The following is a 13431-nucleotide window of genomic DNA, read 5'->3' as shown; positions in this document are numbered from 1 at the left end:
TCTTGTGTCTCACTGATAGAACGCTAAGTATCTTATCCTTGTTTGGTCATCAGGAAAAATTTATATTCTTCAACATTCCAAAAGCCAAGTCATCCTATTATAGGATATGGGGGTGTTATATAGGGCAGAGCCAGTGCGGTATGGTGATTAGAGGAAATGGGGATCTGAGAGGTCTGGGTTCTAGTTCCCGCTCAGCCATGAACTAGATGACTTTGCGCCAGTCACAGACTCTCAGCCTAACCTACCTCACCTACAGGGGTGGGTTGCTGTGAGAATAAAAATGGGGTGGAGGAGAACCATGTAAGCCACCTTGACCCCTCGCAAAAGGAAAAGAAGACAGGGTATAGATGCAGGATGATGGTGGTGGTGGTGTAAATGGATTGGGAGTGGGGATCCAGAACAAATTTAGGCACCACCAAGACATCATTGATCAAACCAGCAATGAGACACAGGAAAGATGAATGGCACAGAATGCCCCCCTGTGAATAGTCTTGAGAATGCGTTCAGAGCATACTTTCACTGTGCGGCAAGCAGTCACTCATGGTTTAATGCAGCCGGTGACTGTTCATAAATCAGTGTATTCAACTGTCCATTGGGTGTCATTCTTCACAGTACCCCCCCACTCCAGTAATGAGTGGGGCGTGCAATGCACTGCGAGACTGAAAGGAGTAAGAGTTGCTGTGGAGGTCATCTCTCTCCCCCACCTTGGGAGCTAACAGCAAGTGCCCCTTTATCCTAATCACTGGCTTTTGTTATGTGAGACTTTGAACAAGCAGAGCTGGATTTACATTGCTTTACAGAAATCAACATCAAAAGGAACAAGCTGTGTTAGCTTTCTACAAAGTTGGTTTATTAATGCAATATGACTCAGCTGAATGTTGATTTCAGCCCTCCTCTTCCCAGTAACCAGACTCCCTCAAACCAATTCCTCAAACTGGTCCCTGATTTCTCAGAGCCTACCACTGAGAAAAGCTCACTCCTCTCCCTTGGTCTTTGCCCCTCTCCCTTGGATCTGCCCCACCCATTTCGCCTCTTGTTGCTCTTCCGAAAAGACTGCTCTCGGGCAGCTTGACTTTTCTGCCTCCGCCTTTATTGGGTTTTCTGGCCTTTGCTCATCCATCTCTACTTTCCTCTCCCCTTCTTCATCTAAACCAGAGTCTATTCTCATATCTGTTGAGGTTCCTGTGCAGAATGTGTGGGCCCAATCCCCATAGTTTCAAAGCTGTGTTTGAATTAGGAGGAAAATTGTAATTTGGGGGCTTCTCCAGTAGTGAAAACTTGGCTTACCTGTTGGAGGTTGCCTCCCCTATTGGCAGTTTATCCCTGCCATGTCACCTCCAGGCCCTTAGCTAAAAACCCTCAGGACCCTTGTTCCCAGATCTCTTCTTCTGTGCCAAAGGTAAGTTGTAGAATGTATGAAGGGCAGGAGTGCATCTGAATATGTGCAGAGTACCGTCCCCTCACTACCGCAACTAGCCAACCCTGATCCTGGATTTAAATGAAAGGTCCTGTCAGAAGATGTGTCCACCTGGTTGGCCAGTGCCTTGCCTCTCCTCAGCTGCAGGTTATAGTTACACCTTTGATTCATTTTCACACTTACACACAAATGTACACCTGGAGTGCTCCCAGGTCTCCATCCTGGAAACCTCCCCTTCTCCACATTCTGTTACCTCCATCCCGGAGGACAGCCGAAAACCAAAGGGAGAATCCACTATATGATGGCATCAGAATGTGTTCTAGGAAGGAACAGACACATGAATGAGGTCTGTGAAATTCAGTATTCAGGGCTGGCACTGCCTTAAGCACAGTGAGGCAGTTGGTTAGGGTGTCATGAAAGTATTTAATCTGTTACTGCTGTTGTAATTCTACTCAGGAAGACAAAGAGGTGTTTGTGGGGGGTGGGGTTGCTTCATGTGCACAAATAGCTTGGCTTGCTTGGGGTCCTGTGCAGTCTGGACCTGTCAGAGGGTGGGGGGCATCCCAATTTGCTATGTTGCTTCAGGCAGCAAAATGCCCCAGGCCAGCCCTGTCTGTAGAACACTCTCAGTTGCTGTTTCCCTCTCACAGCTGTCACACCTGTCTATCTATGGACTGTCCTACTCTTCCTGTGCTGTTCAGAGCCCTTCCTACAGGCTTCTGAGACTAGCTCCCGTTCCCTGCAGGCGATGAATCTGGCCAAGGACATCCGTGACCGGGAGCGTGGGGGTAGAGCACAGATCGGTGTGGTGGAAGGTGAGAACGAAGATGCCTCTCCTGGCCTCATGAAGGTTTTGAACTATGTGCTGGGTAAGAAGAAGACCATCAAGCCAGCCATCCCAGATGCTGTGGTGGACCACAAACAGAAATCCTTTCTGAAGCTCTACCAGTGAGTCACTTTTGGCATCCAGCAGAGAAGCAAGCTAGGCAAGGCGGTTGTGTGGCAAGGGCAGGGTGCAGCTGCCGTAAAGAAGGCAGCATCTCCAAGGCAAGCAGTGCCAGGGAACTGTGGGGAGTGTTGCTGAATAAGCTATCCCAGCACATTCACAAACTCATGTGGATTATAGAAAAACATGCATTCTCAAAAAGATTTTTTGAACTTTGGCGGTAGGATGTCTACAGTCCACATGCACACAAGTGTCTTCAAGCAGTGGGGAATTTTTTATTAACTACCCACAGGGATTAAAATATAAATTTGTCCCAAAGCACTTTCAAAACTGTGGATCAGTCAGCCGTTTAAGACTGCAATGGGGTCTTGGGTTGTGCGGAACTTGGTGGAGTAGTTATGGAGGCTGGCTGGGGAGGTGCAATAAGGTCATGGCAAGCATTGACTTGTCAGCTTGTGGAGGGAAGGGCTTGCATGGGTGAGAGGCTGAGGAAAGGGGGTGACTCAAGAAGGAAACAGAAAGGGTTGGGGTAGCTGCAGTGAGCAGGAAGGGAGGGGGATCGGGTGGAACATCACAGTGACACCTGGGAATTTGTGGTGTTATAAGCCCATCAGCCACTGAAGGCATTTTTAAGATGTGTAAACAACTCTGAGTTGGAGACTGGCTGTTACAGAAATATTGTATAAAACATTAAAGATTTGGGATGACAGTTCCTGGCTATGAACAAAAGGTGTTAGCACTTAACTTTTAGAGCCATCAGTAACATTTACAAATGAGTACAAGTCCAGTGGAGGGGTTTCGAATGATGCAACAGTATGAAACCTATTCAGCTCATCCAGTTCTTTGCTCTACACCCTGGGTGTGTTTCCTGTCTGTCTGGAGGGAGAAAACCATTCACAGCTGCTCTCCTGCATGGGATCGATTTAATATTCAACCTGTCCTGAGGCCTCAGAATTTATGCAACTGCAGTTGATATGATTATATTATTGTTTGTTTATTTTTTCCCAAGTAATAACAGTCCCTCACAGTACAAAATTACATGCATAACAACAAAAATTAGAAGGGGAAAGATCATCCCTGTTTTGCAGCCAGATCTGTGATGCCATCTTGTTCTGTCTCCTCTCCCTCCCAGTGTCTCTGATGTAGATGGGAACCTTCTCATCCAGGAAGTTGCCATCCAGCCCCTTACCCAGGACCTCCTGAAGCATGAGGCAAGTGCTTTCCTGGAGGAGTGTTTGTGCCATGACAAGCCACAGGCCAGGGGAGCAGACCTGGCTTGGGTGTACTGTGGGGGGAGGGGGGAAGCAGGTGTAGAATTGGTGAGACACCATCCCCAAGTTCAGCTAAAACCGGTGCATCCCATTGCTGCTCCAGCCCCAACATATGAGAGGCAGAGTTGGGGGAATCTCTAAGAGAAATCCTGGTGGTGGGGGTGCCAGAGGGAGAGGGCTGCCCTACCTCCACCCTCCCATCACGGCTTTCTAACCAAGCACCTTAGTTGGATCCCTGTTTTGCTTCCTGCCAGGACTGCTACATCTTGGACCAGGGTGGCGTGAAGATCTTTGTGTGGAAGGGCAAGTTATCCAACAAGGAGGAGAGGCAGCAGGCCATGTCGCGGGCCTTGGTGAGTGAGGACAGGGCTGACGGGGGTCATGGCTTGGAATGGAGGCAAAGATGGGTCCCATTCATAGAAGGGGCTATAGTCCAGTGACAGCAAGCTCTTTAGCATGCAAAAAGTGTCAGGTGCAGACCGCAGCATCCCCAAGTAGGACTAGGAAAGACTCTTGCCTTGGAGCCCTGGAAAGCTGCTACCAGTCAGTGTTTGTTAACAAAACTGGCCTAGGTGGCCCTTTGGTCCAACTCAGTATGAAGCAACTTTCAATGTTCTATCCACCCCATATCCAGTAGGTACCTATTGTGAGGTGTATCAGGCCTCTTGGAGATCCTGGGAAAGTATCTCGACCTTCTGTCTCTCTTAGCTATTTTTGCTCCAGGATTCCAGACTTTTAACAAACATAAATCTTGTACATTCTCATTCTTGATTGCCTTGACCACGGCCTCCTACCTTTCTCTCTTCTTTTTTGCCTCTTTCATTCCTTGAGGAGAACATTAGTAAAATGAGCAGTCAAGTACAGTATATCACAGAAGTGAGTACACCCCTCACATTTTGTAAATATTATATCTTTTCATGTGACAACCCTGAAGAAATGACACTTTGCTACAATGTGAAGTAGTGAGTATACAGCTTGTATAACAGTGTAAATTTGCTGTTCCCTCTAAATAACTCAACACACAGCCATCAATGTCTAAACCGCTGGCAACAAAAGTGAGTACACCCCTAAGTGAAACTGTCCAAATTGGGCATCATTAGCCGTTTTCCCTCCCGGGTGTCATGTCACTCGTTAGTGTTACAAGGTCTCAGGTGTGAATGGGGAGCAGGTGTGTTAAATTTGGTGTTATCGTTCTCTCTCTTACTGGTCACTGGCAGTTCAACATGGCACCTCATGGCAAAGAACTCTCTGAGGATCTGAAAAAAAGAATTGTTGCTCTACATAAAGATGGCCTAGGTCAGGCATGTCCAAAGTCCGGCCTGGGGGCCAATTGCGGCCCGTTTTCAAATTTCGAGCGGCCCGCAGCCTCTTCTCCCCACTGGCCCAGCCTGTCACTCATCCCCACCGGCCAGCATTTTCCCCTTCACTGCACAGCGGTTCCCACAGCTGTCCCCTGCTGCTCCTTCAAGGCCGGTGGTTATATTTCACCAGAAGATGGCAGTAGACCTCAGTCAGCACTCTCGCCGCGTGACCCTTGTGACACAAGGCTTGTGTGCCCATTTCTAAAATGGCGACTGTAACTAAAAAAAGGAAAGTTGACAGCGAGGGCCGCCACTTCCAGGACAAGTGGAAATTGGAGTATTTTTTCACTGAAATACGAAACAAGTGTGTTTGCCTAATTTGCCAAGAGACTGTGGCTGTTTTCAAGGAATTCACTATCAAGAGGCACTATCAGACGAAACATGCTAACTACAACAAGCTAACTGGGAACGAACACGGCGAAAAATTGAAGGAACTGGAAGCTGCTTCAACAGCACAGCAGCGCTTTTTCACAAGAGCCTATGAGTCAAATGAAAATGCCACAAAGGCGAGCTACGAGGTGGCAACGCTGATTGCCAAGCACTGCAAACCTTTTACTGAGGGTGAATTTATTAAAGACTGTGTGATGGAAATGGTGGAGAAAATTTCTCCTGAGAAGAAGCAAGAGTTTGCCAATGTTTGCCTGGCTCATAACACTGTGGTACGGAGAACTGAAGACATTTCATCTGATATTAAGAGACAGAGGCAAAAGGAGTGGAGTTTGACTTTTTTTCGTTAGCCTGCGACGAAAGCATGGATGCATCTGACACCGCTCAGTTATTGATTTTTTTGAGAGGAGTGGACAATGACATGAACATGAGTGAAGAGCTACTTGACCTCCAGAGCCTTAAGGATCAAACAAGAGGAACAGATTTATTTGTTTCTGTTTGTTCCGCCGTAGATGACATGAAACTACCATGGAATAAAGTCACTGGGATTATTACGGATGGCGCACCTGCCATGGCTGGCGAGCGAAGCGAATTATCAACCCTAGTCTGTAACAAAGTCAGCAAAGAAGGAGGCAAAGCTATAAAACTCCACTGTATTATTCACCAACAAGTTCTCTGTGCCAAACATCTGAAATATGATCATGTTATGAAACCGGTGATGAAGGCTATTAATTATATTTGCTCCAAAGCCCTGTGCCACTGCCAGTTTCAACAGTTTCTACTCGACATCCAGGCTGAATACGGAGATGTTGTGTATCACAACAAGGTAAGATGGCTCAGTCGGGGGTCTGCATTGCAGCGCTTCTACTCTCTTAGGGAGGAAATCGGACAATTCTTGGCAAAAAAGGGACAACTGATGCCAGAGCTATCTGATCCTGTTTGGCTGGCTGATTTTGGATTTTTAGTTGACATAACACGACATCTGAACGTGCTGAACATTAGCCTTCAGGGGCAAAATGCAGTGGTAAGCCAACTGTATTCACATACCTTTGGGACCAAGCTGCTACTTTTCCAAAGGCACCTGTCACAAATGCAGCCCAATACCACACATTTCCCATCACTGCAGGAAACAATGACCAGTTTTCCACAGAACAATATGGGTGTGCAAATAAGGAGGTATGAAGCAGACATCTCATCTCTGGCTGAGGAGTTTCAACAGCGTTTTCGGGATTTTGCAGCTATTGAAAAGGGGATCACGCTTTTTTCATCTCCTTTCTCTGTGGACCCTGATGATGCTCCAGACCACCTGCAGCTGGAGCTCATTGAGCTGCAGTGTGATGCCAAGTGTTGCAGTCGGCACCAACAGCTCCCTCTTGCCAACTTTTACCGCCAGCTGGATAAAGACAGGTTCCAAGAGATGCGAACATTCACTAAGAAAATGCTGAGCTTGTTTGGTTCAACATACTTGTGCGAGAAGACATTCTCAGTTACGAACATTAACAAGAACCGCGTGAGGACGAGACTAAATGACTTTCACCTGCATGACATCTTGCGCATCAAAACCACTGTTTTTGAGCCAGACCTGGCCTATATAATGCAGTCGAGATCTCAGTATCACCCTTCACATTAGTGCAGTTAAGTTATTTATTTAGTCTTTCATAAAATAGTTCATTTGCATTTAATGTTAATGGTTCAAAGAATGTCAGGCTGAATGGTCAGCCCCCACACATTTTCGCCTCACCATATCTGGCCCTCCTTGCAAAAAGTTTGGACACCCCCGGCCCAGGCTATAAGAAGATTGCCAAGACCCTGAAACAGCTGCAGCACGGTGGCCAAGACCATACAGCGGTTTAACAGGACAGGTTGCACTCAGAACAGGCTTCGCCATGGTCGACCAAAGAAGTTAGTGCACGTGCTCAGCGTCATATCCAGAGGTTGGCTTTGGGAAATAGACGTATGAGTGCTGCCAGCATTGCTGCAGAGTTTGAAGGGGTGGTGGGTCATCCTGTCAGTGCTCAGACCATACGCTGCACACTGCATCAAATTGGTCTGCAGGGCTGTCGTCCCAGAAGGAAGCCTCTTCTAAAGATGATGCACAAGAAAGTCCGCAAACAGTTTGCTGAAGACAAGCAGACTAAGGACATGGATTAGTGGAACCATGTCCTGTGGTCTGATGAGACCAAGATAAACTTATTTGGTTCAGATGGTGTTAAGCATGTGTTGCGACAACCAGGTGAGGAGTACAAAGAGAAGTGTGTCTTGCCTACAGTCAAGCATGGTGGTGGGAGTGTCATGGTCTGGGGCTGCATGAGTGCTGCCGGCACTGGGGAGCTACAGTTCATTGAGGGAACCATGAATGCCAGCATGTACTGTGACATACTGAAGCAGAGCATGATCCGCTTCCTTCAGAGACTGGGCCTCAGGGCAGTATTCCAACATGATAACGACCCCAAACACACCTCCAAGACGACCACTGCCTTGCTAAAGAAGCTGAGGGTAAAGGTGATGGACTGGCCAAGCATGTCTCCAGACCTAAACCCTATCAAGCATCTGTGGGGCATCCTGAAATGGAAGGTGAAGGAGCGCAAGGTCTGTAACATCCACCAGCTCCATGATGTCGTCATGGAGGAGTGGAAAAGGACTCCAGCAGCAGCCTGTGAAGCTCTGGTGAACTCCATGCCCAAGAAGGTTAAGGCAGTGCTGGAAAATAATGGTGGCCACACAAAATACTGACACTTTGGGCCCAGTTTGGACAGTTTCACTTAGGGGTGTACTCACTTTTTTTGCCAGCAGTTTAGACATTAATGGCTGTGTGTTGAGTTATTTTGTGGGGACAGCAAATTTACACTGTTATACAAGCTGTATACTCACTACTTCACATTGTAGCAAAGTGTCATTTCTTCAGGATTGTCACATGAAAAGATATAAGATATTTACAAAATGTGAGGGGTGTATATGAAACAGAAAAAAAGAAACAAGAAATTTGTCAATTACAATAAAACAAAGGGAAATAATTTGGTGATAAGGTGTTGAAAGGAAATCTTCTGGTTATTTGTTTTAAAAAATGAACTGAAGCCCAAATTAAAATTTTGACTTTTTAAACATTTTGCTTCATGTAAATGTAAAAATGCTGAAAACTGGTACTGCTCAATCAGTTTGGCAGGCTTGACTGCTAGAAACTACACACTGAATTTTTAAAAAAGAGTGCTTTGTTTTTGCTTTTGCTTTGTTTTTGAAGTACCAAGGATTTTCTTTGGGTGGATCTCCTGTCACTCATTCAACAAACCTGGGACAACCTACAGAGGCACATTGATTTTTTGAGGCCTCCCAGTGCCTTTATTTCCAAGAATCTTCCACAAATAGTTTACAGCAAAGAGCAGATTGAGGTTCCTCTCAGATGCCAGATTATACTCAGAATTCCAAACCTAATTTTGTATCTTAAGCGGGTGGCTATTGTAAGGCACTCTGTACTTTTGGTAGATGGAGCAGGAGAAACATGTTATGGAAGTAAATACTTACAAAGTGTGCAGAAAATAAAACACATACATGAGAGGTGCACAACCTCCAGTCCATGGTCCTCCAGAGTTTCTCAGGTGGCCGTGCTGCTTTTCCTGCCAGCCCCTTTCCCTGAACTGCGGGTCATTTGGCAGTTTCCTGACCATGGCACAGGGGTTCTCACATTCTAAGAGACTGAATCCCTGGCAGTTACTCCTGGCAGCAAGAGCTTCAACCTAAAATATGCTAGTTGCCGTTTTTGGCCGTCACTCTTTTGTTCCATCCTCCACTGGACTCTGGTCACTAAGAGTGTCTTAGGACAGAAACAGATTCCATATGCATGTCAATGCACATTAGCAAACCTTTCACCTATTATGCAAACTATGCAGTCAGTGGCTTGTAAAATAATTTTGGGGGAAAGAGAAATCAAGGATGTAAAAGACTGATGGTTATGTGACTTCCCTGTTACTGTGATTTTCTTTTTCACCAAACTCCTTGGCCTCTCCCCAGTGACAAATGACTCCATCCACCATGACACCTTCAGTGTGCCTTTTACCAGAAAGCAAATGCCTGCCTTGGACTCAATTTTGAAGTATTCATGTGTTCATTGTTGTTTGAAATTGAAAATTGCCTGTGCACTTTCCTTCTTTTTTATTGTTTCTTATGAATTGTTGCCCACCATCCTGACAGCTTCATCTATTGGGCAATAGGGATATAAAATAAACAAACATATTTGCATGCATGCAGGACATATAGCTATTTGGGTTTCCTGAAAGGAACAAAGAGGAAATCCAAGCATCCTTTCAGTTAGGAAGAAAGCAGTGTCCTTCCATTGCTTAAAAGGTAAAGGTAAAGGTTTCCCCTTGACATTAAGTCCAGTCATGCCTGACTCTAGGGGGCGGTGCTCATCTCCGTTTCCTAGCCGAGGAGCCAGCGTTTGTCTGCAGATAGTCTCCGCGGTCATGTGGCCGGCATGACTAAAGACCGAAGTGCACGGAACGGTGTTACCTGCCCACCGAAGTGGTACCTTTTTATCTACTTGCATTTGCATGCTTTCGAACTGCAAGGTTGGCAGGAGCTGGGACGGAGCAACAGGAACTCACCCCGTTGTACAGATTCAAACCGGTGACCTTTTGATCTACTAGCCCAGCAGCACAGCGGTTTAAACTACTGCGCCACCTGCAGTCCCTCTATTGCTTAGGGATTGCTTTAAATAAATTTGATTGTAGCAGGCAGGTTCAATATCCAGTGCTTCATTTGTTCAAGCTAGTAGTCATGTATAGTGTATTAGTTCCAAGCTTAAAATACGAAAGAAAAAAGTAGGATATACATCGAATAAGTATCACAGACTTTTGGGGTTACTGAACACTATCAACACTCTCTTTAATAGTGAAATCATGTTATGAATACAGAGAGGACTATCGCCACTAAGACACAAGAGCGGGAGAGCAACTTCTCTGGAATTCCCAACTGTCTCAGAAGTACCACAGACCTTTAAAAAAAGAAGGGCACATCTACCCTCCCTGCTCCCCAAATAAAACATCCATGCAAGACCTGAGCATGCTTAGTGTCCAAGGGGGATTGAATGTTAGTTGGGGCAGTGTGAAGAGAATGGAGCATGGAGAGCAGCACTGTTGCTAGGTGGTAACGCTACAACATTTTGTTGCAGCTTGCACTTGTCGGAGGTCATACTAATCTGAGCACAGGTGAAATTTTCAGTCCATGTTAACTTCCAAATGGGTTTGGCTTGCTCAGTAACAGGGTCCATCCTCCATTTCTCAGCTTCCCATGTTACAATAGTTTCCTTGCCCGCTCTCCCACCTCAGGGTTTCATCAAGGCAAAGAACTACCCACCCAGCACCAATGTGGAGACTGAGAACGACGGCTCTGAGTCATCCGTCTTCAGGCAGCTCTTTCAGAAGTGGACTCTCCCCAATCAAAGCACGGGCTTGGGCAAGACCAACTCACTCGGAAAAATAGGTACGTGCTAGAGCCTGCCTGCCAAGAACTGAAGGTTGCCTCAGCCAGGTATGGGCCACACAGTGGAATTGACCGCAGTTACGAGCTATGGCTCATTTGTGTTCAACTTTGAGAAGGTTTTGGCTGCTTCTCTTTTGTGTTCTCATAATGTCGTCAAAACAAAACCAGCAAATGTTATTTCAGGGCAGACGCTCTAATTCTCCCAGAATCATCCTGGCTTGCACACGCAGCACTGTGGAGGGCTAAAATTTTGGCTGGAGGAATCCATTTTATGGGCCACCACCTGCCCCATGAATACTGGCAGCATGCTCTGCAAGGCAAAGTTCCCCTTTCCCTGTCCAAATTGCACGGGGTTTTGTATTGCATGTGCACAAGCGTGGCCCCAGAAAGGAACACGGTTGGGCTCAGAGGGCACCTAGGTGGCCAGCCTTGGTTTTTTTGTTATGGTAACCATACATGCCTCGGCCTCCTTAGAGGACTACATGTCTATGTGGTCCACCCAGTCGGGGCTGCTTCTTGTCAGTGCCTGCCCGCCCTTGGTGCAACAGCAGGATCTCAAGCACAGCTCTGCCGTTAAACTCCAAACCTACCTACTTACCTCCCTGTCATTACCCTAACAGCCAAAGTGGAACAGGTGAAGTTTGATGCCACCTCTTTGCATGCCAAGCCCGAGGTGGCTGCCCAGCACAAGATGGTGGATGATGGCTCTGGAGAAGCGAAGGTAAGGACCTGGCCTTGCTACTGGGCTTTGGGACTAATTGGATGATTTTAGTGAGCCAAGCTTAGAAGGCAGGTCAAGCTGCAAAGCAAATAGTTATTATATAAGTGGGACTGGATGAGCAGCTGCGATAAATCAGAGCCAAACAAAGCCATGCCGCTTCAAATCTAAGTGTTGCAACTGAAGGACCTGAACATTTCTTTATTTAGGTCTACCCAAATGGTTGTGTTTCCAACAGTTCTGGAATGTGCAGGCTGTGATTACCTAATTATTTTTGGTATTTTGTGGTTCATTGCCCTGGTAGCTTTTGATGGCAGTCAGTTTGCAACTAATTAGTGAGCTAACTAAAATCTAGTTAGTTTTGTACTCCAGAGGTGGACTAGGAGCAGGGTTCAAAGCTGTGAGATGATACATTTCTTTGCAGAAAGGGCAACAAGCCACAAAATGATACCTAAGAACATCAGCCTTGCTGATTCTAACCAAAGGTCTATCCAGTCCAGAGTTCTGTTCATACAGCAGGCAACCAACTGCCCATGGGAAGGCTACAAGCCCTGCTCATGCACAGAGCCATCCTGCTCCTGATGGAGAAGGTAGCACATGGCCACCAAGGCTGGTAGCTCCCATAGCCTTTTTCTCCATGGATTCATCCAAATCCCTCTTAAATCATCTTGTGGAAGTTTAACATTGTGCTCCATGAAGAGGCATTTCCTTTTATCCATTCTGAATATCCCACTATGGGTTCTAGTATTATCAGAGAAAGAGAAACATGCCACCCATCTGCTTTCTCTTTGCAATTCTTAATTTTGTTCACCACTATTCTCTCTGCCCTAACTTGCCTTTTCCAGACACTGTGACCTTTCCCCATGGAGGAGTGGGTCCAACCCCTTGACCATTCTGGTTTCTGCACCTTTCCCAGTTCCATGATATTCTTTCTACGGTACCTTGGCCAGGATATCTAGTACCAGTGATGTGGCTGTGAAAAGCACCAACATTAATGCTGTGTAACTAGAGAGACCTTTGAGCAGAGCTTTGTAAGGACAGTGGGAAGGGGCGGCTGGGGAGGATGGGGTATTTGCTCTGGCTGTGTAAGTACGGCAACAGCAGGAATAACAAAGAGCGGCTGAGAGTCCAACCGGAAGCCACGTTCTAGCAGGTGCGATGCCAGGCTGCTCCACTCCACTTGAAAAGCTTTCAAGAAGTAGCCGAGAACTCCATGCTGGGGAAATCCGATTAAAACTTATGCTCTAAGATAGCCTAAATTTTTACCAAGAAAAGTTTCATCCTGTGCTTCATTTTTGCACCAATTGCTTGTGCTTGCTTTGTGGTGCAAGGAAAGCTACAGCGCAGGGCAAAGTCCCTCTTCCCCTGTGTCTTTGGCTGCTGGCAGATTGCAGGCATCACCTGTGCAGGCCGACATCTGCTGCACGGCCACAAGGGCTAGAAAAGCAGGAGGGCGTGTTTGTGTGAACAGAAAGCTTTCATTCTTAGGTACTTAAACTCTGCATCCACGGTCACACAGAATGGAGAACTGACACGAACACCTATGTATTTTTCCCTCCTAATTTCTGCAGCCATGGGGGACAGAAGCTCTGCTGTATTCAGGGTTAGTGCTGAGTACCACCAACTCTCTCTCTTCCCAAATTTTTACAGCCAGTAGTGTTACAGTAGATTTAGAAATGCAGGAACTCCTCATGGCAATCCCTGTAGCCAAGGCACCAAGCCGATTCCAGCATAGCTGTGTTGATCCATCTTCCTCTCTCTCTGAAGAATAATAATCTTTTGGAAAGCGGTTGCTTCTTGGTTACTGATTGAAGACTAAGCCACCCCAGAATACTTTGCATTGCAAGACTAAGCTC

At 46.5% G+C, this 13431-nt stretch overlaps 1 protein-coding gene across 1 annotated transcript in view; it reads left to right on the top strand.

Annotated features, from left to right (window-relative positions):
* Positions 1-13431, top strand: part of VIL1 (villin 1) — a 34316-nt gene that overhangs the window by 12284 nt on the left and 8601 nt on the right. Inside the window, exons 7-11 of the mRNA XM_044438424.1 lie at positions 2163-2365; positions 3496-3574; positions 3889-3987; positions 10704-10857; positions 11478-11578. Coding sequence (XP_044294359.1) covers positions 2163-2365; positions 3496-3574; positions 3889-3987; positions 10704-10857; positions 11478-11578 — 636 coding nt within the window. The remainder of the gene's footprint in view (positions 1-2162; positions 2366-3495; positions 3575-3888; positions 3988-10703; positions 10858-11477; positions 11579-13431) is intronic.

Source organism: Varanus komodoensis, unplaced genomic scaffold, assembly GCF_004798865.1.
Source record: "Varanus komodoensis strain SLA01 unplaced genomic scaffold, ASM479886v1 scaffold32, whole genome shotgun sequence".
In the NCBI taxonomy this organism is placed as follows: Eukaryota; Metazoa; Chordata; class Lepidosauria; order Squamata; family Varanidae; genus Varanus; species Varanus komodoensis.
Note: the sequence above shows the minus strand (reverse complement) of the source record. Positions and strands in the feature narration are given on the sequence as shown.